The sequence below is a fragment of the Sander vitreus genome, chromosome 15 (assembly GCF_031162955.1).
Source record: "Sander vitreus isolate 19-12246 chromosome 15, sanVit1, whole genome shotgun sequence".
In the NCBI taxonomy this organism is placed as follows: domain Eukaryota; kingdom Metazoa; phylum Chordata; class Actinopteri; order Perciformes; family Percidae; genus Sander; species Sander vitreus.
In genome coordinates this window covers 11,903,109-11,930,541 of record NC_135869.1, presented here as the reverse complement: position 1 = coordinate 11,930,541, position 27,433 = coordinate 11,903,109, and the positions used below count along the sequence as shown (strand labels likewise).

General features: G+C 38.7%; 1 protein-coding gene across 3 annotated transcripts; it reads left to right on the top strand.

The window, feature by feature from the left end:
• Positions 1–8,300: 8,300 nt before the first annotated feature.
• Positions 8,301–26,065, top strand: LOC144530357 (uncharacterized). Of its 3 annotated transcripts, XM_078269898.1 has the most exons (14): positions 8,301–8,514; positions 18,704–20,350; positions 20,803–21,003; positions 21,619–21,717; positions 21,835–21,944; positions 22,036–22,094; positions 22,186–22,322; positions 22,447–22,581; positions 23,339–23,381; positions 23,537–23,574; positions 23,668–23,755; positions 24,069–24,264; positions 24,895–24,927; positions 25,259–26,065. In XM_078269898.1, the coding sequence occupies exons 1-14, from the start codon at positions 8,463–8,465 to the stop codon at positions 25,385–25,387; spliced, it is 2,967 nt and encodes a 988-aa protein (XP_078126024.1). In that variant the 5' UTR covers positions 8,301–8,462; the 3' UTR covers positions 25,388–26,065. The 3 variants fall into 3 exon arrangements, with proteins under 3 accessions (XP_078126024.1, XP_078126025.1, XP_078126026.1); XM_078269899.1 differs by lacking the exon at positions 24,895–24,927; XM_078269900.1 differs by lacking the exons at positions 23,668–23,755; positions 24,895–24,927; positions 25,259–26,065 and having other exon boundaries at positions 24,069–24,135.
• The last annotated feature ends 1,368 nt before the right edge of the window (positions 26,066–27,433 follow it).

The following is a 27,433-nucleotide window of genomic DNA, read 5'->3' as shown; positions in this document are numbered from 1 at the left end:
TGAAGATCTCTAAAGTTATTTAGATTTTTACAGAAGTATCTTTAAAATACAGTGTCCTGAAAAAGGGGTGTTTCTTTTTTGTTGAGTTTAGATATTATTAAGACAATTTTAAAGAAATATAGACGAACAATCAATTGCCACCACCCAACCAGAGAAGCATTCATGAGTGCTGCCACCACTGCACGTCCAAATAAATATCACCTTTTAACTTTTTCACACACATCAGTGATTTGCTCTCATTTCCTTTTCATTATATGTATGGGGAATTAAACTACTTCCTTAATTAAGAAAGAGAAGTGATTTGTCTTCCTGTCACTACATAATGAAATCTACATTTCATGTGTGTTTAGCTTGCAACCATTTATTTGCAAATGTTTTCACACTTTATGTGCTTTTGTACACACCCAAAACCTGCATGATTCAGTACCAATCCCATTTTGTTAATAAACAGTGGTGATGTGGCCAAACTTTCTCCTGATCTTTCTCTAAACTTAGAACTTTCTGTGCATCATCATGAGTCAGTATCGATAAGCGCATTTTACTCATTGCCTGGAAAATGAGAAATCGGGCCGTAAAAGTTAATAGTAGAGAAGAATAGTAAAGGTGTGACGTGATTTTATTAAGTAACCAAGGAGTTGTGTTGCTTAGATGGAGGCAGTAAAACAGTATGCCTTATTCCCTGAGCTGAAAGTTAAAGAGGTGTTTTTGGCTGAACACCAACAGATGCTGAGTTAACTCTGTGGGAGGCTTGCCAAACTGTTAGTGAGTTTTCTGGCCCTTAGTGTCTCTTGTTGTCTCTTTCTCCGTCCAGAGGACCCAGGTCTGTTGACATTCAGTGCGTGAATGGTGTTCTTATCTTTAAAGCTGGGAAGAGGCTACATATTGGGTTGTGTACACAGAGAGATAGTTAATGGGAAACAACAGCAATAAAAAAGAGGAGCAGGTTTTAATGACGCTGTAACATGAGTCATAAGTAAGATAAATTGACTAAATATTCAAATAAGTCTTTTTAGTCACGCTATTGTTGGCTCTAAGGATGGCAGTGTATGCCTGCTTGTCAGTATACCACTTTGGTCCAGAGTAAAATATCTCACTGACTATTTGATGGAGTGGGATAACATTTTGTACAAAGATCCAGAGGATGAATACTTTTGGTTCAGACTATTATGTCCCCTATAAGATTGATTCTTACAACTTTGGTAAACCCTTCACTTTTGAGCACCATCATCGAGTCACAATTTTAAATTGTCCAATGTTTATGACTAAATACCTGCAAAACTAGCATTCCCATCAGCCTCAGCTGTTCTTTGTGTTTATTTCTAATTAGCAAATGTTGCATGCATGCTATAATGCTAAAATAAGATGGTGAACATGGTAAACCATTTTGCACTTTGCTTTGGTACAGCCTCACAGAGCTGCTCGCTGTAGACTCTTGTTCATTTGTATATCCTTCATATAATGGGATACAATACAAATATGATAAACATACAGAAATAGTTTAAAAAGAAATGACTTTTATGGCTTTGATGTGGTACATTTGGACATTTTTAACCAATGTTAAAGTTGTTCTTGTTCTTTGTGTCCAAGCAAGTATTATATCCTCAAATCAATCCAATGATATCCATCAACAACAGAAAATAAAAAATAACATCCTTGTAAAATATTAACAAAGGCAAATCTGTTCCCAAGAATCCAGTACTGTACTAAGACACACTTGTGTCAGTACCTAAATTAATGTTGGTGGTTGCCAGGCTAAAAAAAAATCAACACAAGGTATTGAAAAATGTTGCTATGTCCCAGAGTATTTGCATGAGATAAGAGTGAGGTCGGCTAGGTGTATGTGTTTATATGCTGCTGGATATTTGTTATGTCTTTTATGAAGGATTGCCCGACAGTGGAGCCATAAAAGATGTGCTATGGCAACACGGTGCCTGTGAAAAGAGAGTCAGTGAATTTGCCTGGAAAAGGTTTCATATGAATATATTGAATAATTGAAAGGTTGCAGGGAGAAATTAAACATTGTTATTATGCTCAGATAAAGTCCACTCCTGAGTTAAACATTAAGTCTTTCAACATTCAACATGTTGATTTTTCAGGTTCAAATAGAGCTGCAAAGTAATACGTCAAGAATATTTTGATAATATTAGGAGCTTTGTTGTGATAATAAGGAAGTAACAGTTCCTGATATTATTGTCACTTTTAACTTGTGTACAGGGTGTTTGAAGTGTGTGCCCTAAACACTACACACTGACTAATCCGCTTAGTGAAACAATTCATCTTTCATACGTCTCAGACAGAAATTTACAAAATAGTTTTTAGATAAGAGGAAACTGTGTCCTTGATAGTCAGTCAGGATTTTGTGATGTTTGCTGACCTAGTTCAGAGATGTCCGTTGGGCCTTCAACTGTATTGTTTCAAAATTCATAATGCCACATTGTTTTCGGCTTTATTTGATAAACATCTTTACTGTTGATTTTGTTTGTTTGCTGTTGTTTAACATGTGCAATACCCCTGTTGTGTCATCCACAATTAATTAATTAAATGTAAAACACAGTTGTGTAATAATACCGTGACAATGCACTCATACATTCAATATCCAAAGAGAGATACTTCCTTGAAAAGTAGCCAACAATTGACTGTTTAAATTATGTAGTTTATTTGTATACAAGGAGTACGTTTTTCTCATTCTTTTCCACATTGTATCTGAATCAAATCATGGTTCCTTAATAGATCAGCGTGTATTAAATAAAGTGCCTTCTGATACATCTCCTGTGACCATTGGAAAACTCAAGAAGCCAGATTACCAGCACTGGTGCTATTCCACAGAATCTTGTGTCCCTTTTTGGTCCTTACTGGGGCCACCAATGTTAGCCATAGCCATAATTGACTTTACAGACTAAATGGGGCAAGGTGGCAAAGTGAACAGGTATCCTATGAAGTCTAACTAATTTATTTTCTCTAAAATTAAAAAAAAATACTGTGTCATCAGCATAGAAGACAACTGTATTTTTGGGGTTTTATTATTACCTCCACCAAGGAGGTTATGTTTTTTTACTGGGTTTGTTTTTTTCATGAATCCTGGTGGAAGGGTGTAGCATGGGCCAACAAAGAACCCATTTTTTGAAGCGGATCTGAAACATAGGGCTGATACACAAATTATTTTTCACTTTCGTTAACATTGCGACATAGGGCATTTGTGCTACATTCGCGTGGTGTCAGAATAATCGAGAAATGTGTTCCTGATCATATTTCATGGCTCGCCTTTACCGTTCCCTTTGCTCTTTGTTGTCACGCAAAAACTGGAAACAGCTATCAACGTGTTGTTAAAATGCTCTGAATAATAAAATACAACAAATCTTCTTTGTAGTGTCCATTTGGGCTGGGGCGATATGCTTTTGTCCCGAGACGATTCTTTCACAATACATGGGTGCTGATTCGATTTGTATTGCGATTTTCATTTATTGCGATTCCAGAAGTATTGCGATTCGATAGTATTGAATATTACGATATTCTTTTCCTTCTTTTACAAAAACAAAAGTTGAATAATACACTTCTAGAGACAATATATCATGAGACATTTCTAACAACAAATTGTTTTCTAAGAAGAATGCACATCACATGTCAGTCTGAAATTTATTTAATTTGTAAAGAAGTACATAACATGGATTCTGCATTTTCTACTTTCGGTCTGTTTTGCTGGAAACGGTTATGATGTAGTTGTTGTTGGCAGTACCCTATAAACAGAAAATATTTAGCTGAATCATTGGTAAAATTAAATAAATAAAAAATGCAGATTCTAGGGAAAAGAATCTATTTTAAAAATTGTCGCAAAAAATCACGACACATACGATTTTCGAATGAACACATTAAAGTCGGAAAACCGACTTTTCAACTCAGGAAATGGAACCATATGAGTATATTATAAATATTTTATTCATTTATTTATCTCGAACAATCAACAGTGTTGCAAGACATAAAAACATAAAATAAAACACAATCGGAATCTAACAACAAAAAACAAAATAAAAACATAAAAGGGATTAGTTCGAGAAGGAGCAGGCGGAAGCAAATAGCTTATTTTGTCCTGCACCTTATTTCACTAAATCATATTATACAAAGTAAAATAGATATGCAAATACAGCATACAATCTTTCGGTCTTACAATAATTTACAACAATACAATAATATACAACAATACCTTTAAATTACAAATTGCAGTCCTATGTTTCAGTTTATTCTTTTCTGTATTGATCAAGTAATGATGTCTTTAATCTATTTTTGAACTGAATGATATCATGGCTCTGTTTGATGTCATTGTTCAGTCCATTCCATAAGGTCACCCCACAAACTGAAACGCACATGCTTTTAACAGTAGTTCGCACAAGAGGTTGCTTGAACATACAATGACCTCTTAGATGATATCCCCCGTCTCTTTCATTAAACATTGCACGTATGTTACATGGTAAATTATTTTCTTTAACTTTAAACATCAATTGTGCGGTTTTGAATGTGACAATATCCATAAATTTCAGCAAATGTGAATTAAAGAACAGATGATTGGTGTGCTCATAATACCGATGTGATTTATTATCCTAATTGCTCTTTTTTGCAATGCGCAAATTTTTTTCAAGTTGCTTTTGTAAGTATTTCCCCAAACTTCCACACAATATAACATATATTGTACAATAAGTGTGCAGTACGTAATGTATTTTTGTTCAAGATGTATCTAGTTTTGCTCAATATATCAATACTCCTGGCCATCTTTATGCACAGATATTTAATGTGTGGCTTCCAGCAGAGTTTATGGTCAAGAACAACACCCAGAAATTTATTTTCATAGACTCTTTCAATTGTTTCATTGTCAATTACTATTTTAACATCTCTATTTATAGTGCGATTTCCGAATATCATGAATTTAGTTTTGTTCAAGTTTAAAGATAACTTATTTGAATCAAACCAGAGTTTTAATTTATTAATTTAAATATAATTTTATATAAAATACTTTCAGTGCCAAAAACAGTGTCAGCAGTGGAGATCTCCAAACCTCAGCAAAAAAAAGAGCAAACTACAGTATCTCGATGAGTAGATGCCACTAAGGTTAAGTAGGAAAAACAAAAGTTTGTGATTTGGATGAACTGAACTTTTAAGCACCCAACTTAAGTGGCACAAATAACAAGGGTTTGTCAGCAATTGCATGTTTTCTTCATAAGATTGTCTCAAAGGTTACATAACCACTTAAAAATATAACAGAATGCTTTTTAAGGAGCTGTCCTTGAATTTCCTAACAAAGCCTATTTAGCCTGAAATTGTCGAGCCCATTTAGAAATCCTCGATAACAACATAAAGGAAAGGGATGGAAATTTTCAATGAGTTTGTACTCGTGTTCTCATTTCTGGACAATAAGAGTCCATCAGAAAAAGAAACTTACAAGATATATTCATTGCATACTTAAAAAAAAAAAGGTTGAAAATAAGCCCACCATGCATCTGTGTATCTTCAAAACTTTGTCAATAAAACAAATACGCCGCTGCCTCTCACTGCTACACATTATATATAGTATAATAGTAAGCATTTGTTCCACAGCACTTAGAATATCAAACATATATCACATAAGTCATTAAGTTGGATTTGAACTTCACAAATTAATTTTAAATCAAGGTGACCTGGTCATCGTTTAGTGCTCAGTAGTCTATATCCACGACGTTCCACTTCCAGGATTGCTTTGTTGCTGCCAGAAATTCCTCCTGATTTCACTCTTTTCGGCCAGATGTCTGTTACCTTCCTCTTTCTTTGTGTTGGAATTTTAAACTCCGGTCAATTCGTGAGGATTGTGGTTAACTGCTCCTCAGATCTCTGCATGGTAAATCCAGACAGCTACCTAGACTATCTGTCAAATCTGAGTTTTCTGTTGCACGACTAAAACAACTTTACAGTAATTGTACTGTAACATTCTGCGAATTTAGGGATAGTAAATATGATAAGATCTGTCAAATATGAGTATAATTTCCTTTGTCTGCACAGAAGAGGACTATTGATATTAGTATTCAATAGCCTACATGTTTCAATAATTTCATGGTGACCTCATTCTTAATGGTTAATTGAATGTCATACTTTGGTCTAGACTGAAATATCTAAAAAACTATTGGATGGATCACCATAGAATTTTGTACATTAGACATTCATGGTTCCCAGATGATGAAGCCTAATGACGTTGGTAATCAGTGATCACCTATCTTTTTAAAGTGTCACCAAGTTGACATTTGTGGTTTTAAATGAGGAAATGTTTACGATTACACTATGAATTGTGGTACACACTTTCATGCCCCCCTCAGAATGAATTGTAATAACTTTGAGGATCCCTTAACTTTTCATTAATCTAAAAAGTTCATTATCTGGCCAAAATTTCAATTTGTCCAATACTTTCTTTATGAATAAATACGTGATGACATCCCGATTAGCTTCAGCTGTACTTTATGTTTAGTGCTATTTAGCAAACATTAGCTAATAACACACTAAGATGGTGAACATGGCAGATAGAAACGTAAACATCAACATGTTAGCATTGCCGTTTGGTACATGCTAGTAGGCTACGTGATGTGAGCGTCTTACTTAAAGTAACACTATGCCTAAGTACAGCTTCACAAAGCCACTACCATAGCTGGTCTTGTTCTCTCTTGCTTTCTCTTAAACGTTAACGTTAAGCAGTATACAGCTTACACAAATCATTCTGATTTATATTATTCAAAATCAAGGGTCTTCAAAGTTTTTTAGGCCAAGGACCCCTTAGCTAAAAGAGAGACGGAGCAGGGACCCCCAACTACATATGTTGTAACATTTAATTGCATATTAAACTGGGCCAGATGGATGACAATTGATATTCACATATTATTTATACATCACGTTTTAGTGTCTTACCAGTCCCTCCAGAAAAACGAGATTACGCGATCACATAATTCAATGGATAATCAGCCAAAGTACGCATATTTATGCGGGGGCCGCATTTTTGCCACATAAATTGCCGATTTCTGCGCGAAATATGCGGGGCTTGCATGATTTCATAATCCCCGCATTTTTGTTGCAAAAAAGTCACATATATCGTAGCAGAAAGTTGAAAAATGTTGCGTTTACTTCACACAAGAGCAGCCATTTTCCCCTGTTGCCATGGGAACGTTATGAAGTGACGTAATTCCGCGACGTAACCATCATCGAAAAGCTGCAAACCCCGCGATGAAGCCATGATGAAACCACAGTTTTTGCAAGTTCCTGCAATTTTTGCAAGTTCCCGCAATTTCATCGCATAAAATTGCATAAATATCCCGCATATTCCATCGCATTTTTTAAGAAAACGTGCCACATAATCAAGGATTTTTGCCCGCAACAATCACAAAAAAACTCAAATTTTTCTGGAAGGACTGTTTTTAATATTGTGTAAATGAAATGTTCTTTTTTTAGCAAAAAGGCTTTGCTTATAATGTGTTAGATTCATGCTAATGTATATCAGATATATTTTAATAAATAATAATAAATAATAAAACTAAAAAATAAAAAAACTATCAATAAATTACCAAACAGTAATCAGGTGGCCCCCTTGCAGTAACTCTGAGGACCCCTTAGGGCTCACGGACCCCCTGTTGAAGATCTCTGTTCTAAATGTTAAAGTTCTGCTCATTTACTGTGAGGAAAACAATAGTACAACTAATCTGAGTTTACAAATGTTAAATTAGTTCAGGAAAGAATTCTACAATCCATGTAAGCTCTACCGCTACTATATTTTCCCTATTAGCAACACTTTGTGTTTTATGCTAATGAGCAAATGTTAGCATGTTGACACCCTGAACTAAGATGGTGAAGATGTCAAAGCATCAGCATGTTTGGCTATATGTCATTGAACATGTTAGCATGCTGACCTTAGAATTTAGCTTAGCCATTGTGCCAATGCCAAAGTATAACAGCTCTGCAGAGCCACAAGCCAAGCGTTAGCATAGCTGTCACTCTCACAGTGAATTACATAATAAGATTAAGTCATATTTGTCTTTTCAAAGTATTTTAAAAAGGCTTTGTTGCTGTGATAATACCCATATGAATGTGTTTGTTGCTAGCCTAAAAGTAAAAATACTTTTAAGCTACCTACAGTAGTTTTCTTCTGTAATAACAAGTTCAAGCACAGGTTCATGGGTGGAGGCAGCAGAGCCGTACAGCTCCAATACAGTAATGATGAGTGACAGGAGAGCCGGCCAATCAGAGGCGGGACTAAAGCTTTTAATGCTGTCAGAGGCTGCAGCTTTCAGTCTAGGAGCCACCTGTAGCAGGCAGCGAGTATACCACGAAGGGTAGAGCGTCTCTATCAGCACCGTTGTATTCACCGTTATAGACTGTCTATGGTTATACCGGCTGGACACGGGATATAACTAAACCGTCTGGTTCTCCTCAGTCAAGCCGTTTTACAACCGAAGACTTGAAAGATGTTTTTCAGTTATCTGCCTGTCGTGTGTCTCCTGGGCGCTGTCATTAAAGGTGACTGAGGTTTAACTTCACACTATTTATTAGACTAGAAAACAATTTGTAACTGTATATTAATATGAATATACCACAAATTTGATTTGTAGTATGAGTGAAAGCCTTTAAATACATTGTCATGTTATTGTTTTACTTGTTTAACTGTAGTCAGCGCAGATTTAATAGGCAGTGGCGAGTGGTCCTTTACTTCCAATGACATTAAAGTAAAATAGGCTACTTAAAGTAAAAGTTCTGCAGTCAAAATGTTACTGACGTAAATAGTAGTAATAGTAGGATATTATCAGGAAATTTACTAAAGTAAAAGTGTTTATGCAGAACAATTTCCTCTAAGTATTAATGGAATATCAATACAGATTATTTAATGTGTAAGTAGCATTTCTGGTGTAGTTGGTCGAGGTGGAGCTAATTGTAACTACCATAAATAGGCTAGTAGTTTAATTTATAACAATGCATCTTATTTTAAGCGCTCATCATATGTATTTTATGTAAAATGTGGCACTAAAAATAGCATTTCTCATCTACAGAATACATTTTTGACCTCTTTTCTGCTCCATTTAAGTAAAAGGGTACATCTTGAAACATGGCCATGAATATTATAAAATATTTTACTAGAACTTTCTTTACTGGCAAAATTATCCTTGTATGTATGTGCTCAATGCATGTTTATTCTGGAGTTAGTGACAGAAAATCATGTATAGGTAAGTAATGATTATGACATTTTTTATTTATTTTTTGGTTTATTGACAACATTATATTAATAATACATATACAGCATATCAGACTTAGTCAGGAATAGCGCGATTAAGTATCTGGACTTATCATTGTTGGCCCTAGTCTGTTTACAGAATCCACCAACCTTTATTAAGACGAACAAGTCATGCATTAACATATATGAGAAAATAAAAAGTAAAGACCTAGAAAATTGGATCATATGAACAAGTAAATGTTATATTTCTTTTAAGAAAGCTGACAATATAAAATGTCTAGACATCCAATGAAGGACATGGCTGTGTCACATTCAAGATGCAAATATTAATGAATTAATAAGTAACTCATAGAAAACACGCTTGGATACCCACATTCTGTTAGGGAATACTATCTAGCAGTCATTGTACAGCCTTTGCTTTAAATGCAGGAGGATTTAAATAAAATGCATCTTTTCTTCTTCTTGTTTTCTACACATTCATGGAGTTTTTCCCCAAATAGTCTTAAACTCTGACTCACTGGTCCCTCGGTATGACTCAAAGCTCTCTGGGGGAGTACAGATGCCAGTGAGGAGGCATCAGTCACACAACAGCCGGCTCCCTGAAGCGCAGCACACTCCTCACACAAAGTTTACTCTGTGTGTGCATAAGCGGACCCCCTTGACAGCGTGGTGAAGCTGCCCTGAGGAATTTTGATGAGCTTTTCACTGAACAGATTCCCTAAGCTTAGTTGCAGTTAAATTCATTGGTCACCCTTTTAATTATTATTTTTGGACCTTTCTGAAGTGCATCTCTGTGTTTCAAGGTTCAATGTATGAAGACTGAAATTCAGTTACTGTCATGTGCCGGAGCCTTGCTGCAAGCCTGCAGGCCGTTTGTGTGGTTCCCTTCCTGTCATGTGTCTTCTTATGTGGAAACACAGAGTCTGAGCGAGACTGGAGGGAGGTGATGGAGGCTCCAGTTTGAGGCAGTTTGACAGAGTGCGTCTGAAGTAGCAGCAGTAAAGTGATCCAGATGAAAAGACCTCCTGTGGGTCGTCATCCTCCTCCTCTGAGTCTGGCACCACATGTTCTTGTCCCCTCTGTAAGAAATCTTCCAGAGAGAGTAGCAGAGCATGTTAAATGCTTTCCTCAATATTTTCTCCCTGCTACTGTTTCCTCTCTCGGACCAAATGCTACGTATCATGTGTCAGGTTTTGCTGGTTAGCCATCGTTAGGTCATTATTAGAGCATGCAAGGTCTTCTCAGGAGTTAACAGGCAGAACAGGAATGTGAGAGGATGCAGACTCATGTAGGGCTGCAAATATTGATTATTTTTACTATCAATTAATCTGAACTTTATTTTCTCGATTAATCGCTTAGTCTATAACAAGAGGCCATGGTAATGACTTCAGTTTGGTTGTTTTGTCTGATTAAGGGTCTAAAACCTTAAGATGTTCAATTTACTACTATATATGAATATGACAATGAAAAACTTGAGAGGCTGGAACCAGAAGAATATTTGGCATGTTTTCCTTTAAACATTACTGAAACAATTAATCGATTATCAAAATAGTTGCCACTAAATTTTCTGTCGATCCACTAATTGAGTAGTCCCTCATTTCCAGCCAGATGTCCATCACCTTCCACTTTCTTTTTTATGAGGACTATGGTTAACTGCTCCTCAGATCTCTGCAGGGTAAATCCAGACAGCTAGCTAGACTATCTGTCCAATTTGAGTTTTCTGTTGCACGACTAAAACAACCTTTGAACGTACACGTTCCACCAAAACAAGTTCCTTCCCGAAGCTATTTTGCAGAGGCACCGTCATATATTAGCGACGCTCAAGATGATTGTGATTGGTTTAAAGAAATGGCAATAAACTAGAGCACGTTTTTCTCCCATCTCGGAATGTTGTCTCACACACATTACCATCCCTTATTTTTTAGCATTTATTTTACGTTATCAATTTCACTGCAGTGAAAACCGTGTTGTTGTTTTTTCCTCTTTACCTTGTTTCTGTTTAATATTGACAACTGATCTCATCTTCTTCATTTGTCGTACCCTCACCTGCTAGCACGCATTGCTTTTACATCCACTTCTCATGCACACTTGTTACTGTTTCTTCCCCTGTCTTTTCTCCCTCTGTCGCTGTGTCCCTGCTGCATCCTGTTGGATTAGACCTGCTCTGGGGCAGTAAATCTCACTCTGTAATTGGAAAGCATGTGCTAGCGAAGCTTTAATTGGATATGATATGTGCAGAGGCCCTGCGAGTGAGTCCTGCTCCAGGGAGCCATCTGTTACCTGAGTTAGAGCTCCGCTTGCTCAGATAAAGAGAGTTAATTTTTGTCTGTCTTGTCCCATTGATGACTGCTTAAACTGGAGACCTTTTGATGAAAAGGACCTACAGTTACAGTATGAGCTACTTAGTGTGCAATAGTATTTGGGATAATAATAGTCATTGGGAAACAACCATAGCTTTCTTCCAGAAGCTGAGATTTTTCCGTGTGTGTTGTTGGGCTGTGTGTTTGTCAGGCATTAGGCCTAACTCATCAGCAACAGCAGGAAGAGCTGACAGTCCCAGCCAAGATGAAGTTTGTCCAGATGGGAGAGAGAGCAAAGTCTTAGCAGGACAAAGAGTATGTATCTTTATTGTGCTCAGTCACCACTATTACTCATCTGTTAATTATATGTACATGATTCCATTGTCCCTGTATTAATAGATCAGATAATCTTACTTACATTTGGCTGATAGGAAACTCCAATGTGTGATGATCTAATAAAGTTACACTTAACATTTTATGTTAATACTCTCCTAAAAATGTCTTTTATAATGTTCCCCAGAAATGACCACTTACTAATTATACGACAAATACACACAGCAGGTCAGCTAAACATGCAAACATGTGACATTTGTCTACAGGCAAGCAATTCAACAGATACGAAAAATATAATTTCCAATACTAAATGAATAATGAATAAATATTTACGTTTATATGGAGCAATTCTTTCAGGAAAGTTCATCTGTAAAATTAAACTCAACACATCTAACTACTGTAAACTCTAACAAAAATAACAGAAATATCTATTATCTCTATAAATACTTCCAAATTACACAGTTCTTTTCAAGAAAAAAGTATTATTAAGAAATTACAGACCCATAAAAAAATACTGTTAATAATTATTTAAAAAAATTGTCAGAGAATCCCACAGAAATCAGTAAATTCACTAAGAAAATAAATCTTAAGAAACTCACCTCATTTCTTTTCCTTTCTACCCATCAGCTTTTGACCGTAGGTACTTGAGTATTTCAAGTAACTGCTACTTTTAACTTCTATTAATGCTTTGCAAATTACGATTTCACATATGGTCCATAAAATGTCAAAAAAATAGTGTATAGCGGGCATCACCATGTTCGAAAGCCCGATATGTCGTCATCAATTGTCTTATTTTGTCCGGCCAACTATCCAAATTTACAATTTACTATCACATAAGACAAAGAGTAGCAACTAATCCTCAGTACCTCCAGGATTTCGCGACCTTTTTTTGAGATTGTTGTGGCCCAAAATGCCTGATTTCGCGGGAGCTTTTGTGAAAAATTGCAATAAAAGTTGCGATGTCTTTTGTCTGTTTGTTGTGTTGAAGTTGCGGGAGACAGTGAAAGTTGCAAAAAAGTTGCGATTTTTTTTTTTTTATACTTTAAAAATAAAAAGGAAACTTGTTTTGGGGAGAATAAAACTACTCTGGGCTGAGATTTCCTAGTAACCTTATGAAATGGCTGGTGGATTTAAGACAAAAAATAATAATTTATTGAATTAATCAAATTTGAACATGTCTGTCAGTGGCTTGTTGATCTTTACATTGTTAGTTAATTTCCTATCCTGGCCTGGGACACACATTCATACGGTTTGATAAAGTATTTATTGGACTTTAACTTATCATTGCACTTACAATAACGAGCGTTGCTGTCCTCAATTTAGGTCATCATGTACGTCTCATCTCCTTTTTCTTCTGCATCCACCATGTGTATTGTTTGTGTGTGTGTCTGTGTGTGTGTTTGTGTGTGCGCAAGCGTCAGTCGCGGGGGGAACGGAGCAGCAGCCCCGCCCGCTGCAGAGAGCCGACAGCCAGGATTGAAACGGCAGCAACTTCAGCGACTTTTAAATCGTTACAGTTTACATTGATGTTAAAATGTATACAGGTTGGCAGGACGTTCTGAAATGTTTTCCTGCACGTTTTGTTGGTAAATGTGAGATGTTTGAATCCCACACACGTCTCGTCTTCATATCAAAAACAAGTAAATGATCAACTTGTTCTCACTCCCGCTTGGTCATTGGCTCTCAGAGTGCACGTGGGACTGCTGTGATTGGTTGAAGTCGCGGGAAACTTCAGGTTATTGGTCAAATGTGCGGAAAAGTTGCAGTGATTGGTCAAAATTGCGAGTCGCACCAAATTCGCAGTGATTGGTTGAATTTGCGTGAATTGGCGCGATCGCGACATCGCAAAATCCTGGAGGGACTGAATCCTACCAATTTAGAAGCCAGAACTAGTTTTGCTTGAAAAATTACTTTAACTATTAATCGATTATTAACAAAGTTGTTATTTTAGCTCTAACTGAGTTTATACAACCAACCATATTGAAAGAAATATATTGTTAGGCATATTGCCCAGCCCTTCATCTCGACCTGATAAGGCAATGTATCCCCTGATCAGACACTCAGCAGGATGATAGACTGTTTGTTAGGGAAAATAAAAGCTCCCTCTTAGTTTGAGTCTGGTGACCCGGCTGTGTCGCTTTGATGTGGCAGCCCTCAGGCCTGATTTTCCCCTTAAACTGGCCTGTGTGTATCTGTTGGTGTACCATGAGGTTTTTGTAATGCAGGGATGGGCACCTTTAAATACCAGGAGGCCATAAAGCAGTATGTAAGAAATGTTGACTCTCATTAGCTGGTCGAAGGGACCCAAAGTGTGACCAGTAATTAGCTGTGAGTTGTAGTCCAGTATGCCTCCAGCATTTTTGTCTTAGCTTGTTTCAGATGTCATACTGCATGATTTCTGAAACACTCACACACACACACACACACACACACACACACACATAGAAAACACACACACACACACACACACACTATATTTCAGCTTTCCATATGCTGCCTTTTGGCCTCAGGCTCCTTCTGACTGTTGGGTCACAACCTTTCAGTTCATCGCCTGCTCTGTGTGCATTCTTTAATCAGGACCGTCCTTCTTGCAGTGCTGCTGGATGTGATAAAGAACTATTTCAGAAACACATTTTCCCCTATCCCAACAGTAAACTGGAAATATCTCATGGCGACATTGAGAAACCAGGAGAATGTTTGTCTGTAGCTCTCTGGACTGCTCAGGAATCCTTCTGGTGTGTAATCAATACAGATTTATTCTCGAGGAGTGGCAGCGTGGACAGAAAGTTAAGGTCGTGTGTTGAGGGAACTGGATCTGACAGTCAGTTCGTGAGCAGGTACTTCACAGGAGTGCTATTGTCTTGCATGAATAGAAATCCCCTGAAGTGCAGCGCTGCGCTGAAACACTAACGTCTGTCTCTCTCTGCTTCTGTTAGTGATTTGAAGTGAGGCGAAGCTTTGACAGTTGAAAGCAGACATCTCCTTGGCAACAGATACACTCCCACACTGCTCTTGTTTGATTTCAACGTCGAGAAAGCTCGAGGTGGAGAGGTGTGCCAGCTTTTATGAGACTTTAGTACAATAATAGTTTGTTAAACCAAGTAGCAGGTTGAACCAAAGTACTCAGTGGGGAGAGCCGGACCTTCTTATTCACATCCTGCTGAATATGTGCTCACAGGCCAACCTTAGACCCACTTGTCACCCTGCCTGACCCAGTCATCCCTTTTGTGTCTGCAGGGGATTATCCGGCTGTAGGTTAAATCCCTAGGGACAAGACTTTCTGGTAGACGTGCAACACAGAGTGTGCTCTTAATTGCTCCACTGTTTCAAATCTGTAACACTAACCGTCTGTCTATTTACATGATCTCATTTGGGTTTCATAAACATTTCCAGTATGGGTAACTTTTACATACAGGAGGCGTAGAAAAATTACGAGCGGCCCTGTCAAAGTAAAAAACAAACAAAGGCGTTGGGCTTCTAACATGTAGTTTAAGAAATGCTGTGGTCTGTGGTTAAGTGGGAGGTTTAAACATACATTGTTGCAACTATTGTTGTATCAGTCATTGGCTTGGGCGTCATAGATTTTCTGTGAAACGTGTCACAGTTGTTTCTATGTACTTCATTTATGGCTGTAATTTCCATGTAAATGGAAATAGAGAAGCAGCACTGAACTTTGAAGGTGGAAGCTATCACCATTATGAAAATGACAGTGGAAGAACCACTGTGTTTGTTCTTGTTAAGCCATGTACTCATATTCTTGTTTGTGACAGTTTCTCTTTTGTCCATCACTTCCCTTCCCAGTGTTTTTATGAAACCATAACATTTTCTTTGCATCTTCATCTATTTTATTTATAACTTGAAGGTAGAAGAACTACCTCAGCATGTTCAATATCATATTGTCAAGGTCTTATCTTCAGTCTTCTTCCATTAGCAACATCAGACCATAATCAGACCAAAATCATTGCAAGTTAAGGCTACATGAAAAAAACTGAGCCTTTACAACTCATTAGAAATGACACTGTAATGCTAATCTCATATCACATTTTTACTAGATGCATCACAACAATCTACTGACAGGTGAGACTCCAAACAAAAGCCTTTCTTCCTCTCTGTTGTGCTCTACTTATAATCGTCTGAGCTGTAGAAGTAGTAGGTGATAAGAACGACAGTAGCATGCTGATTGGGACCTTTCAAGTAGTATATTAATTACACTATTGGATTTCATAACTCATCCCTGCTGCCAAGATATTTGTTATCTCTGCATTTTTCTAATGTCCAATCTGAGATAATGCTTTAATGTCATGGTTAACAAATATGGCATTAATTTACTGCTTGTACATCAAGGACCAATGTAACAACCTTAGGTTACTAAATCAGCCAACTTTTGACAATCTGTTGGGGTTCTGGAGATTCTGTTTTGCTCTTTTTGAGAGTAATTGTAGTAGTCATTTGGGTTAAATCATTTTACTAATTTTAGTTTTCAGATTATTTTCATTTACATTGAATGAGCAGAAATGTAATGTAATGAAAAAAGAATGAAGAGCTTTGTGTCAGATACTTGCAGTTTACTGTTTGAGAGATAGCTTTCTAGCAAGCTTAAACAAGACTAAGAAGCTAACCCTGAGCCACTGTGTGAGGCTGTACTCATGCACAGTGGAGCCTTGAGTTAAACGCTTACATCAGCATGCAACAATTGACAATGCTAACATGTTGTTGTTGTTAAGCAGGTATTATGATCATCATAGTGTCGTAGCATTTTAACGTTTTCTAATTATCACTAAACACAAAGTGCAGCTGAGGATGATGGAACGTCAGTATTGCAGGTAATCATAAACCAAAGTATTTTACACAAAAATGTGGACACCATGGTGGTCAGTGGAACACAAAGGTGATCTAATTGAAAGTGAAACAATTCATCCTAAGGGGACCATTAATATCTGTACCAATCTGTGTTAAAAACTGGATTTCTAAAATGTTAAGGAGGTCAACTGCCTTTCCCTCCGCTTGCAGATCTACCTGTTGGCTCTGACACTGGCATGTCCACCACTGTAGTGCCTACTGTAGTGGAGCATATCATGCACACCTGACTAATATAAGATGGAGTGTAAACTGAAACTGGCTGACCAGTTTCTATGAAGCAATAGGAATCTGAAAACCTTTTTTGATAGAAGCAGATAAAACTTCAGCCTTTGAGATTTACCGGAATGTAAAGTATGCAGGAATGTGGTGAAATACTTAACCTTCAACTCAGTCGTTCATGGAAACACACAAGTCCTTGCAATTGATACTCTACTAAAATGTAACACAGGGCTAATCAAGACAGGGTCGACTGGATCTGATTTAAGAGGTTTTTCCATTAATCTTGATCTCTGGTCCTCCAGTAAGATTAGTTCATTGCCCTTAAGTCTTAATCTAGAAGAGCCAGTCACAAATTGATACATGTGTGTTTTACAACAATGATCTCACACTATGCTACTTGACATATGGATCTACCCCTGCTTAACTCTGCCACTTCTTAATTTTATGACCATAGAAATCATCACCTGAGACTTTATGTCTTTCCCACCTTTCGTCACTTCCTCATCTATCTACGTTGATTGCTTAATGTCTTATTACACTCCCCAAATACATACTTTGTGAAGGTGGGTATGGGCATGTGTCTGTGTACTTTAACCTCATCTTATCCATCAACGTTTGCCGTTACTGGGTGTGTGGAGCCTGTGGTTTTTCATCTCTAAATGAGTCTTGGTTACCAAGCGATAAAGACATTAGGTAACACAGGGCCTTGTACACAGAAAATAATCAAATCACACCCAGGATCTGATATTAGTCTTGGTTTTCTCAACATTTCCTTGTGGTTTTAAGATGACTTACTGACTTACTGCTTGTGCAAGGCGTCGACCCATCAGTAATATGTTCCCTTTCTGAAAACAGGCTTTGAATGTAAACATTCAATATACAAACTAAGCCATTATCAAAGACCTCCTACTGTTTGTACCGCTCCTCAATCTGTTCTCTGGTTTCCTCCGTTTCCCCATAAACACAACGCGTAGAGTGCGAGCAGGCTAAATGGGAACAGGCGTCATGACAGCACACTGAACAAATAGGAGGCAACTCTTTCCTTTAAGATGGTCACATGAAGTTGGCAGCACTTCTGACTGACACGTCTCGGTGTTGTAAACAGTCGTCACTTGCGGTAGTTCTTATCTGCTGAGTCACAGCTTTTGTCAACTTTTTACGCACACAATGTTGAATGTTTATTTACGTACTCCTGTCATTGTGGTGGACAGTGTGCAGGTCAACGAGCTTACTGTAGAAAGTAGATGATCTAGTTAGATTTTGAACACTGAGTTAATATTCAGAGCTCCCATTTGCTGTGAATGTGAACATGTGAATACAAGTACATTGACATGGAAATGTTTGCTAATTAATGCTATATTTTCCCTCAGTAATTAGCATGCAACTGATAACACAGCTTAAAGCTGCTCTAATCAATATTTGTACATTAACAATGGATCAAATGAATACTTGTTTATGAAAGGTGTTGCTTGTACTGATGAACCCAAAGAGAATTATCACTCTGCAGATTTCCTCCTGCAGAGTATTTTAGCATCTTTTAGCTGATTGTTTTGGCTACATGGTCCTCAGCTTTACGGTTTTGGTTCACTCTCATCAGCGTTTCCAACAGCAGCAGGCAGTGAAAAATCGGTGTTAAACCACCTGTACATTACCTGCCCGAGTAAATATTTGACTTACATTCATCTGTTGGACACAAACACATCAAATGAATGCTAATGTTGCTATACAGCACATATGAATTGTTTTTGTGCTTTTGTTTTGACTGTAGGATTGACAACAACAGATCTCATCACACTAAATTCATCGTCAATCGTCACTAGCGATCAGGGAATGATCAATGAGACATCCACCACTTCTTCAACTGCAAACTCAAATTCAAGCAGCAACACAGAGCCCTTCACAGCCTCAATAGCTACTACAACAAAAGAAGATGCCAACACTGATATGAAACCATCCACCACCAATGAAGAGACAACCTCCCAGATCAGCAGCGAGTCCAGGACCACCACAGCAGCAGTCAGCAGCAACCCAACTGACCCTCCATCAGGTCCAACCAGCGCTACAAAACTGCCCACCGCAAGCCCAGAGACAAGTCATCCCACCAACACCAGTGAGACTACTGCTATTACACCGACCCCACCCACCAGCAATGACACAACTGCTATTACACCGACCCCACCCACCAGCAATGACACAACTGCTATTACACCGACCGCACACACCAGCAACGACTCAACTGCTATTACACCGACCCCATACACCAGCAATGACACAACTGCTATTACACCGACCCCACACACCAGCAACGACACAACTGCTATTACACCGACCCCACACACCAGCAACGACTCAACTGCTATTACACCGACCCCACACACCAGCAACGACTCAACTGCTATTACACCGACCCCACACACCAGCAACGACTCAACTGCTATTACACCGACCGCACACACCAGCAACGACTCAACTGCTATTACACCGACCCCACACACCAGCAACGACACAACTGCTATTACACCGACCCCACACACCAGCAACGACACAACTGCTATTACACCGACCCCACACACCAGCAACGACACAACTGCTATTACACCGACCGCACACACCAGCAACGACTCAACTGCTATTACAACGACCCCACACACCAGCAACGACTCAACTGCTATTACACCGACCCCACACACCAGCAACGACTCAACTGCTATTACACCGACCCCACACACCAGCAACGACTCAACTGCTATTACACCGACCCCACACACCAGCAACGACTCAACTGCTATTACACCGACCCCACACACCAGCAACGACTCAACTGCTATTACACCGACCCCACACACCAGCCACGACACAACTGCTATTACACCGACCCCACACACCAGCAACGACACAACTGCTATTACACCGACCCCACACACCAGCAACGACTCAACTGCTATTACACCGACCCCACACACCAGCAACGACTCAACTGCTATTACACCGACCCCACACACCAGCAATGACACAACTGCTATTACACCAACCCCACACACCAGCAATGACACAACCTCCGTTACAGCCATGACACAGTCGAGCAACATCACAACAACTGCAGCGACCACACAAACCAGCAACGGCACAGCAAGTACAAGTACAGTAACTCCAGGAATCTCTACAGCTGTACTAACTTCAACTACACTAACAAACTCTACTCACACCTCTACTGAGAATCCCACATCCACCACCACACCCTCATCCTCAACTATCACCACAAATGCAATACTCACCCCCTCTGGACCCCCACCCTCTTCACCTACCTCCATCTCTACCTCCAGCACTCTCCCTGCAAAAACCTCCCCAGGAAGTAGCACTGCACCCCCCAGTGGAAATAACACCACCCTTAGTCCCTCAACAACAACCTCAGGAGGTAGGACTAACAGCATGATGATGTGTGTTCTTACAGAATAATATACTTTAACATGCAGGTGAGTAGGAATTCAGCAAGGACCATGAGTTAAGGTTGCATTAGGCAATTAGTGGGATGCTAAATGCTGAGTCTTTTGGAGTTTTTCAGGATCTCTAAATGCAGATTTTTGAATGACACAGTCTTTGAACCTTTTTCTTTAAACAACTTTGTATGTTCTTAATACGACTAAGAGTCTACAGCCATGCACTGCAAGGCTGTACTTATGCACAGAAGTGATTTGAGCTCAATGCTAACATCTGCATGTTAACATGCTCAGACTGACAATGCTAACATGATGCTGAGAAGGTATAATGTTTACCAGGGTCACGATCTTAGTATAGCGTGCTAACATTTGTTAAATAGCTCTATGAGAAGCACTCTGTTGTTTGATTTTTACTCTTTTTATGTTAAAGTGACCGACCACACCACGTTGACTCATTCAACTGAACCAACTAGTGGCAATACAACAGCCTCATCCACCACCAATCCAACCTCCACCACCCCCACTCCCACCATAAATACTGGTACCACCGTCACTGGCACCACCCTGCGACCAACAGACATGACCACCAACAACTCCACCACAGCTGCCCCAACCCTCCCTCCAGTCATAGGTGCGTACTTTTCTCATCTCAAGTTCATTGTCCAGGTGCATGATTTCATCGATCAACTCAATCGAGTTGTGTTTGTCTGAATTTGCAGCTCCCCTCAGCTATAAAAAGCTTTATAGTGAGTTTCAACTCATTGTTTAGCTGTCCGGCCCAAAACTTGTTCACTCTTACTGCTGTCATAGCGTTGTCTTGGCCGCAGCAGGCAGCTGTTTTCAGCAAAAAAAACTCTGATAAGCCTACTGTACACTATATGCTCAGCTCCAAACGGCAGACTGCCACAGTTAGCAACTAGCTGGTGAACAAAGTGGAGCTAAATAGCTAGATATTTCTATCAGGAGTTGGTAGAGACCAAACAGTGCTAAAGGAGAGTGACTATTGGACATCAGGTGGCCAGAAACACAACTCCAATTGAATGATAATGTTGCTGGATGTGTAAATAAGCAGCTGTTTGTGATCACAATTGCCATATCAACTCAAAAGGTGATGGTTGTGTTCACAACCTCTTTCTGCTGGCCAAAATAACCAGTAATTGCAGATTTAACAAATTTAGTTCACATGAGAAAAGAAAATTATATGACCAGTTGTTTAACGCATCATTTTTCTTCCATCGCTCATCAGTGTGCCCTGCCGTCCCATGCCCACTTGAAAGCGTATGTCTTAATGGTACTTGCCAGTGTCTGTCTGGTAGCTTCCTGGTGAATGGCCGCTGTGTACCCGGTAAGAATATAACAACATTGCATGTCTGGTCAGATGAGAAATGACCATAACAAAATGGGGTGATGGCGGTAAAAAAAAAAAAAAATCTTTTTCTTTTCTCTCCTCCTCTTTATTCAGCTCAAGTGTTCCCAGGCCAGCTTCATATCACCTCCATGACATTTGATAATGAAATGAGCAACAGGTCCTCAGCAATATTCCAACAGACGGCGGCTCAGATCTCAGCAACGGTAGGTTGTGAGCTCACGAAGCATTTTGAATTTCTATAAAGAATGCACCTCTCTCTCAGTCATTAAACCACATGCTTATTCTGGTTCACAGCTCAGAGATGCCCTCAACGTTCTGCAGGGGTATAAACAGTCTGATGTTGTGCAACTTGAGTGAGTATTTTGTCTTTCTCTTCTGCAGAAAGATAATATGTTACCAAAGTTTTTTTTAAACCTTTTTTGGTGCTTTTCTTTAATTCTCTAGACCAGGAAGTGTGCAAGCAATTGTAAATAACATATTTGAAAAGACTACCTCCACTCAAGACTCTGTTGATCAGGCCATTAAGAACGCTATAGCAGCAGCACCAGCAACTGGATTGTTGGCTAACGCTACATTTATAGGTGAGTACTGCTAGTACACTGATTGATTTTGGTTGAGAGCCTGATATGTATGAGCAACAGGCTACATTATTTCAAGAAGATGTTTTTTTTCTCACACACCTGTTTTACATCTTCTCTGTCTTAGCTACAAACCTATGTGAGCAGAAACCATTACCCTGTGATATCTCCACTACAACGTGCACAAATACAAATGGCCGTGCTGTTTGTTCCTGTAAAGAAGGCTACATCTCCATCCTGTACTCCAACACCACCTGCATAGGTAAAAGTGTTCAGACTAGGTTTAAATTAGCAAACTAGAACATGTTGCTGTGGTACGTAGTTAATGTTCAAAAATGTGTAATCTCTACAATGTTCTGCTGGCCTGGCACTATAGATTATTAAAGCTTAATGTATAGAACTGATGACCAACAGCGTCTGAGACAAGCTCAAGTGAAGTTTTCCCAGCTGATCTAAAGTTAAAGAAAACTGTAACAGAACCTTCTTATCCTCAGTGAAATACTTGTTTGTGAGAATGAGGGGGAGAAACAACAGGGAGCGCGACTCAGAGACAAGGTCAAGAACTGTAGCCTTTTCTCCATGCCAACCCTTGACTCTTATGTCATTTATCTCTCTAATTTATTTCTTTTTAAAGGGGGGTTGTTTCCCTGGAAACAGGTGGAAGAATCACAGCTTCTCTCTCTCTCTCTCTCTCTCTCTCTCTCTCTCTCTCTCTCTCTCTCTCTCTCTCTCTCTTGCTCTGTTGAGGGTTGTGATCAAGGAGATTGGCTATAGGAAGACAGTTCCTTTCCTAGGAAATACATAATGCACCATTATATGCTTGTTAGTAATGGTCATCATGCAACCTACATACAAAGAGGCTCATATTGTGCTCATGATTTCATTGCGTGTGCAACCAGGCATACTGTACGTCTCCATCAACCGTGACTGAGTCTGAAACTGTAGCTTGTTATATGTTCTTATTTCAATCTCTTTGTGAAAAACATTGTGTGTTTAAATTGTTGTGTTTTTCTTTGTAGCGTGTGCAAGTGGGTGGAGGGCAGTGGGAGACACATGTCAATCGTGAGTACACACACTTTTAATTTTGTTTACAGGGTAACTTTTTATGTGCAGGTGGCGGGTATCTGTATATTTCTGTCTCCAGTAACTCCATTAACATGCATGTCCGCTCTTAAATACAATGTCATTGTGTTTAAATGCTCTGTTTTGTCTTTCAGATGTGCATTTGGATATGCTGGCTTCAACTGCAATGATTGTGAGTAGCAACACTATGATGCAGCAGCAGTAGTAACAGTTTTGTGCTGATGACCCATGAAATCTAAATATGTGTTCATGTGTGTGTTTAAAGCCGCTCTGCTGGCAGTGGTAGTCATCTCCTGTGTACTGGGAGGAGTTCTTCTCATCATTGTCCTGGCTTTGCTCATATGCTTTTGCTGGTGAGCATATTAAAAAAAACTGCTATGCTCACACTATGACCCACATTAGCCTGTAAATAGTTAGCAAATATATGGCTTTGGTTATTCGCAGTGTTGTTTCAGCATCTTTTTTTGCCTATATTTCTATGTGTAGTTCAGACCTGTAATGAAATGTAATGACTTTAATGCTATCAAAGCAGTTATATGTAACCTAGATGTTTAAAAAGCTCACCTTTCACACCAGCAAAACTTAAAATGGATCAATTCATTGTTGGATTTGAAAAAGAAAAGAATATGCATGCACATTTTACATTCTTCATTGTCCGTACATCAGGAGGAGATGTTCAAAGAGCAAGCCGGACTACAGCAGCAGTCCATACTCATCAGGTGACATAAACCAGCCCTGGCCCACTGGCATCACCCCTATCCCCCGTGCCTCCACTAACTGTTATGAAGCTCCTCCCATAGAGATGGCAGAAGGAGGCAGCACTCATGTCCTGGCGGACAAAAATCATCAAACCAACGGATTGGTGAGTTATCCCACATCGCCTCTGTCGTCTGAATTACCTACCACAAATCCTCAGACTCACTGTCTTGCATAGTGTTGATCATCCACCAAATCCGCCTTTAGTTTGTGCAATGTTGCCTCACCATCTTGCATCTAGATTGGATCTGCTTATTAACTTGAAACCCAGCCAGTAGGCATGGATTTGATCATTTGCAGGTGATAAATACATCTAGCTGTAGGATAAATCTGGCTGTTGTGTTCTGGCTGTGTTAAATTAGGTTGAAAAGTGAAAGACTTCTGGGCTCCATATAACTGTTGTTTTAACGTCATTTTAATGACTAAAATTCAATGTGTAGTTGGGACCTGCTATACATTAAAACACAGTCTTTTAAATGTGTTTTTAAGCTCCTAAATTTGAAAGTTAGCTTAGTTTTTAACCTGGATGTGATTTAACTTGCAAACCAACAAATCCATGCTCACTGGGCCCACATCTTGTATCAATTCAGAGACAAATTAGATCATTTGATGATATGTTTTCAGTCCTGCACACACCAGTATGTTTAACCCAATCATCCAGAATGTATATTTAGTGCTAGCATGTAGCGCCCTCCCATGCACCCTGCTTTGCCTGACTCCCAGTGTGTTGCTTTAGGGGTTTCAGCCGAAGCTCAAAGGATGGAAAAAGGTAAGGCATGACATTGCTGTAAATTTCTGATTTGCCCCCTGCTGATTTAGATGGGCCACACAGCAATAATTAAGGTAGCAGGATTTTTGGGTGATGGGGAGCTTCATGAAACATCTCTGATAGTTGTGGAAAGCCATGTGCTTTCATCTACATGTGAATGTAGTGACAGTTCAAAGAAGCTCAGCTGATGCTAGTTTGGGAATAGTCACTTTCACCGCACATTGGTGACGGTGGTTACTTATGTATGTCAGCTTGGCTTTTGTGTGTAAATGTTTGAAGTCTCTACATCTGAAAGACACTAATACGCTGATTGTTTCCACTGACATTCTAGTCGGGATCGTACGATCTCAACCCAGATGCAATGCGAACCTTCAAAGGTAAAAATCCGTCCCGTTACTCCTATCTGGTTCAAGGCCACGAGAACCCCTACTTCTTACCAGGAGAGGACAAGAGGAACTGATGAAGTCCATGCAGAAATGTTATTTATTCATTCTTGAACTTGCTTGTGTTAATAATAAATCATAAAAGACATTTCTTAACTGGGAAACAGCCACCAAAGAGATTTATTCAAACCATCAAGAACATTTAAATTATTCTTTTTTAAGTGAGGTTGTGTTCATTATATCTGTTCTTTGAAAACAGCTAAATGCTGCAGATCATAACCAGTAGATGTTGCTGTTACTCAGTGTAATTCTCCTGCCGTTTCATGAGATACATTTGACTTTTTTATGCTTTTAAGAAATCATCCTTTAGTATTTTTAAATGAAGCTTCTTATATTGCTAATTAACACAAGTACAATACAAGTGTTTGTTAAGTTTACCACCAGTTTTCCTCTGAAATCAAAGGTAAATTGAATGTGGGCTTTCAGGGGCTACTAGATGTTTTTCTTATGGGTATTTTTTAGAAAAACAAATGTTGTACAACTCAAAGGGGCTGGATCCCCGGTTGGGGGTATTTTTTTTAAAGGGATTCATATTATAGCTTTCTAAATCTGAGTACTCTGTATTTGTTGACGCTGCACTTGCAAAATGTGCCTGTTTTTATTCGTCTGTTTGAAAAACAGGAAACATACAAAGCTGATGATAATACCTATCTCCTGGATGTGCCAATTATTACGTGAATACATTTATTTTGAAAACTCATATATATATATATATATATATATATATATATATATATATATATATATATATAATTGTGTGTCTGAGATAGTGCACTATTTTATAAGTGGGAAAAAGGTTTTGTAAATTATTAAAGATCTTTTGGCACAGAATGTGTGTGTGTGTGTGTGCGTGCGTGTGTGTATGCAATGGAAATAAAGTAATTTAAACACAGTCTTGTTTCTCATTATTGGTGGATACTTAAACAGCTTTGTCGCCCCATAATTCAAACTTTTGTGAATTTCTAAATCTTTTACAGCCTATTTGTTTCACTGATTATTATCTGTGTCGAGTAGGAAGGCACTCTGATATCTGAATAGTTGGTCTACTTAAAGGGACAGTTGGGATCTTTTGAAGTGGGGTTGTATGAGGTACTTATCCATAGTCAGTGTATTACTTACAGTATATATGCTCCCAGTTTAGAGAAGCAGGCAGGAGTACCGACCCGGAAGCTAAGCAATGTACTGCTGTGGATGGGGGCAGCAGCTAAACTTATTCTAGCAACCCAACAAAATCTATATCAGTTTAAGTATATGCTATTAAAAATATTTTCACCCCTTTACCTTGTCATCAGACAGCCCTTTACAACAGGGAACTGAAGCCATTATATCGCTCTCTTGAAAGCCACCAGACTCTGACAAAAACAGAACACAGGTCTACTGCTGCCTCGATCATTTTGATATATTGGGTTTTAATGAAGTCAAAAGAAAAGAAAAAAATATATATTTAAAGGATAAAATTGTTGTTTGAAAAAGACTGATTTAGCAATTATTATTATGTTATGAATTATTATACACATAGGCTACGGTAAGGATTACATGTTCTCTGTATAATTATGGAGCTGTTTTTCTATGTACCATAGACTGTATGTAATAAAGAGGTATGTAGTACATATCTCTTAATTACATGGGTAGCCTACATACCAAAGGTACATACTATGTAGCCTACCCATTTTGGTTGTCACGCGCACGCGCACACGCTACACAAAGCCGGTCTACTTATTAGAAATTCTTTGGTTTAACCATAGACAGTATATAAACCATAGACAGTATATACGAAGATACAAACGGGTTTAACCAATGGTGTTAACTGATCACTCCACTGGTCAACAGGTGGCGGTAACACGAAAAGACGTGCCTGTGAATATAGAGAAGAAGAAGACCACATGGTAGGAAATGATGGATGCAAACGTTTCTAGATTTAAAATACTTATAAAATCGGATTTGCAGAACGGAAATACTTTCCACATGTTTGTTGGACCTCATGGATTCACACAATGTAATTTGGTGAGTAACAGTGAATGTAAACGTAACTTTTGTTTGTTTACAACAAAACTGCACAGGGC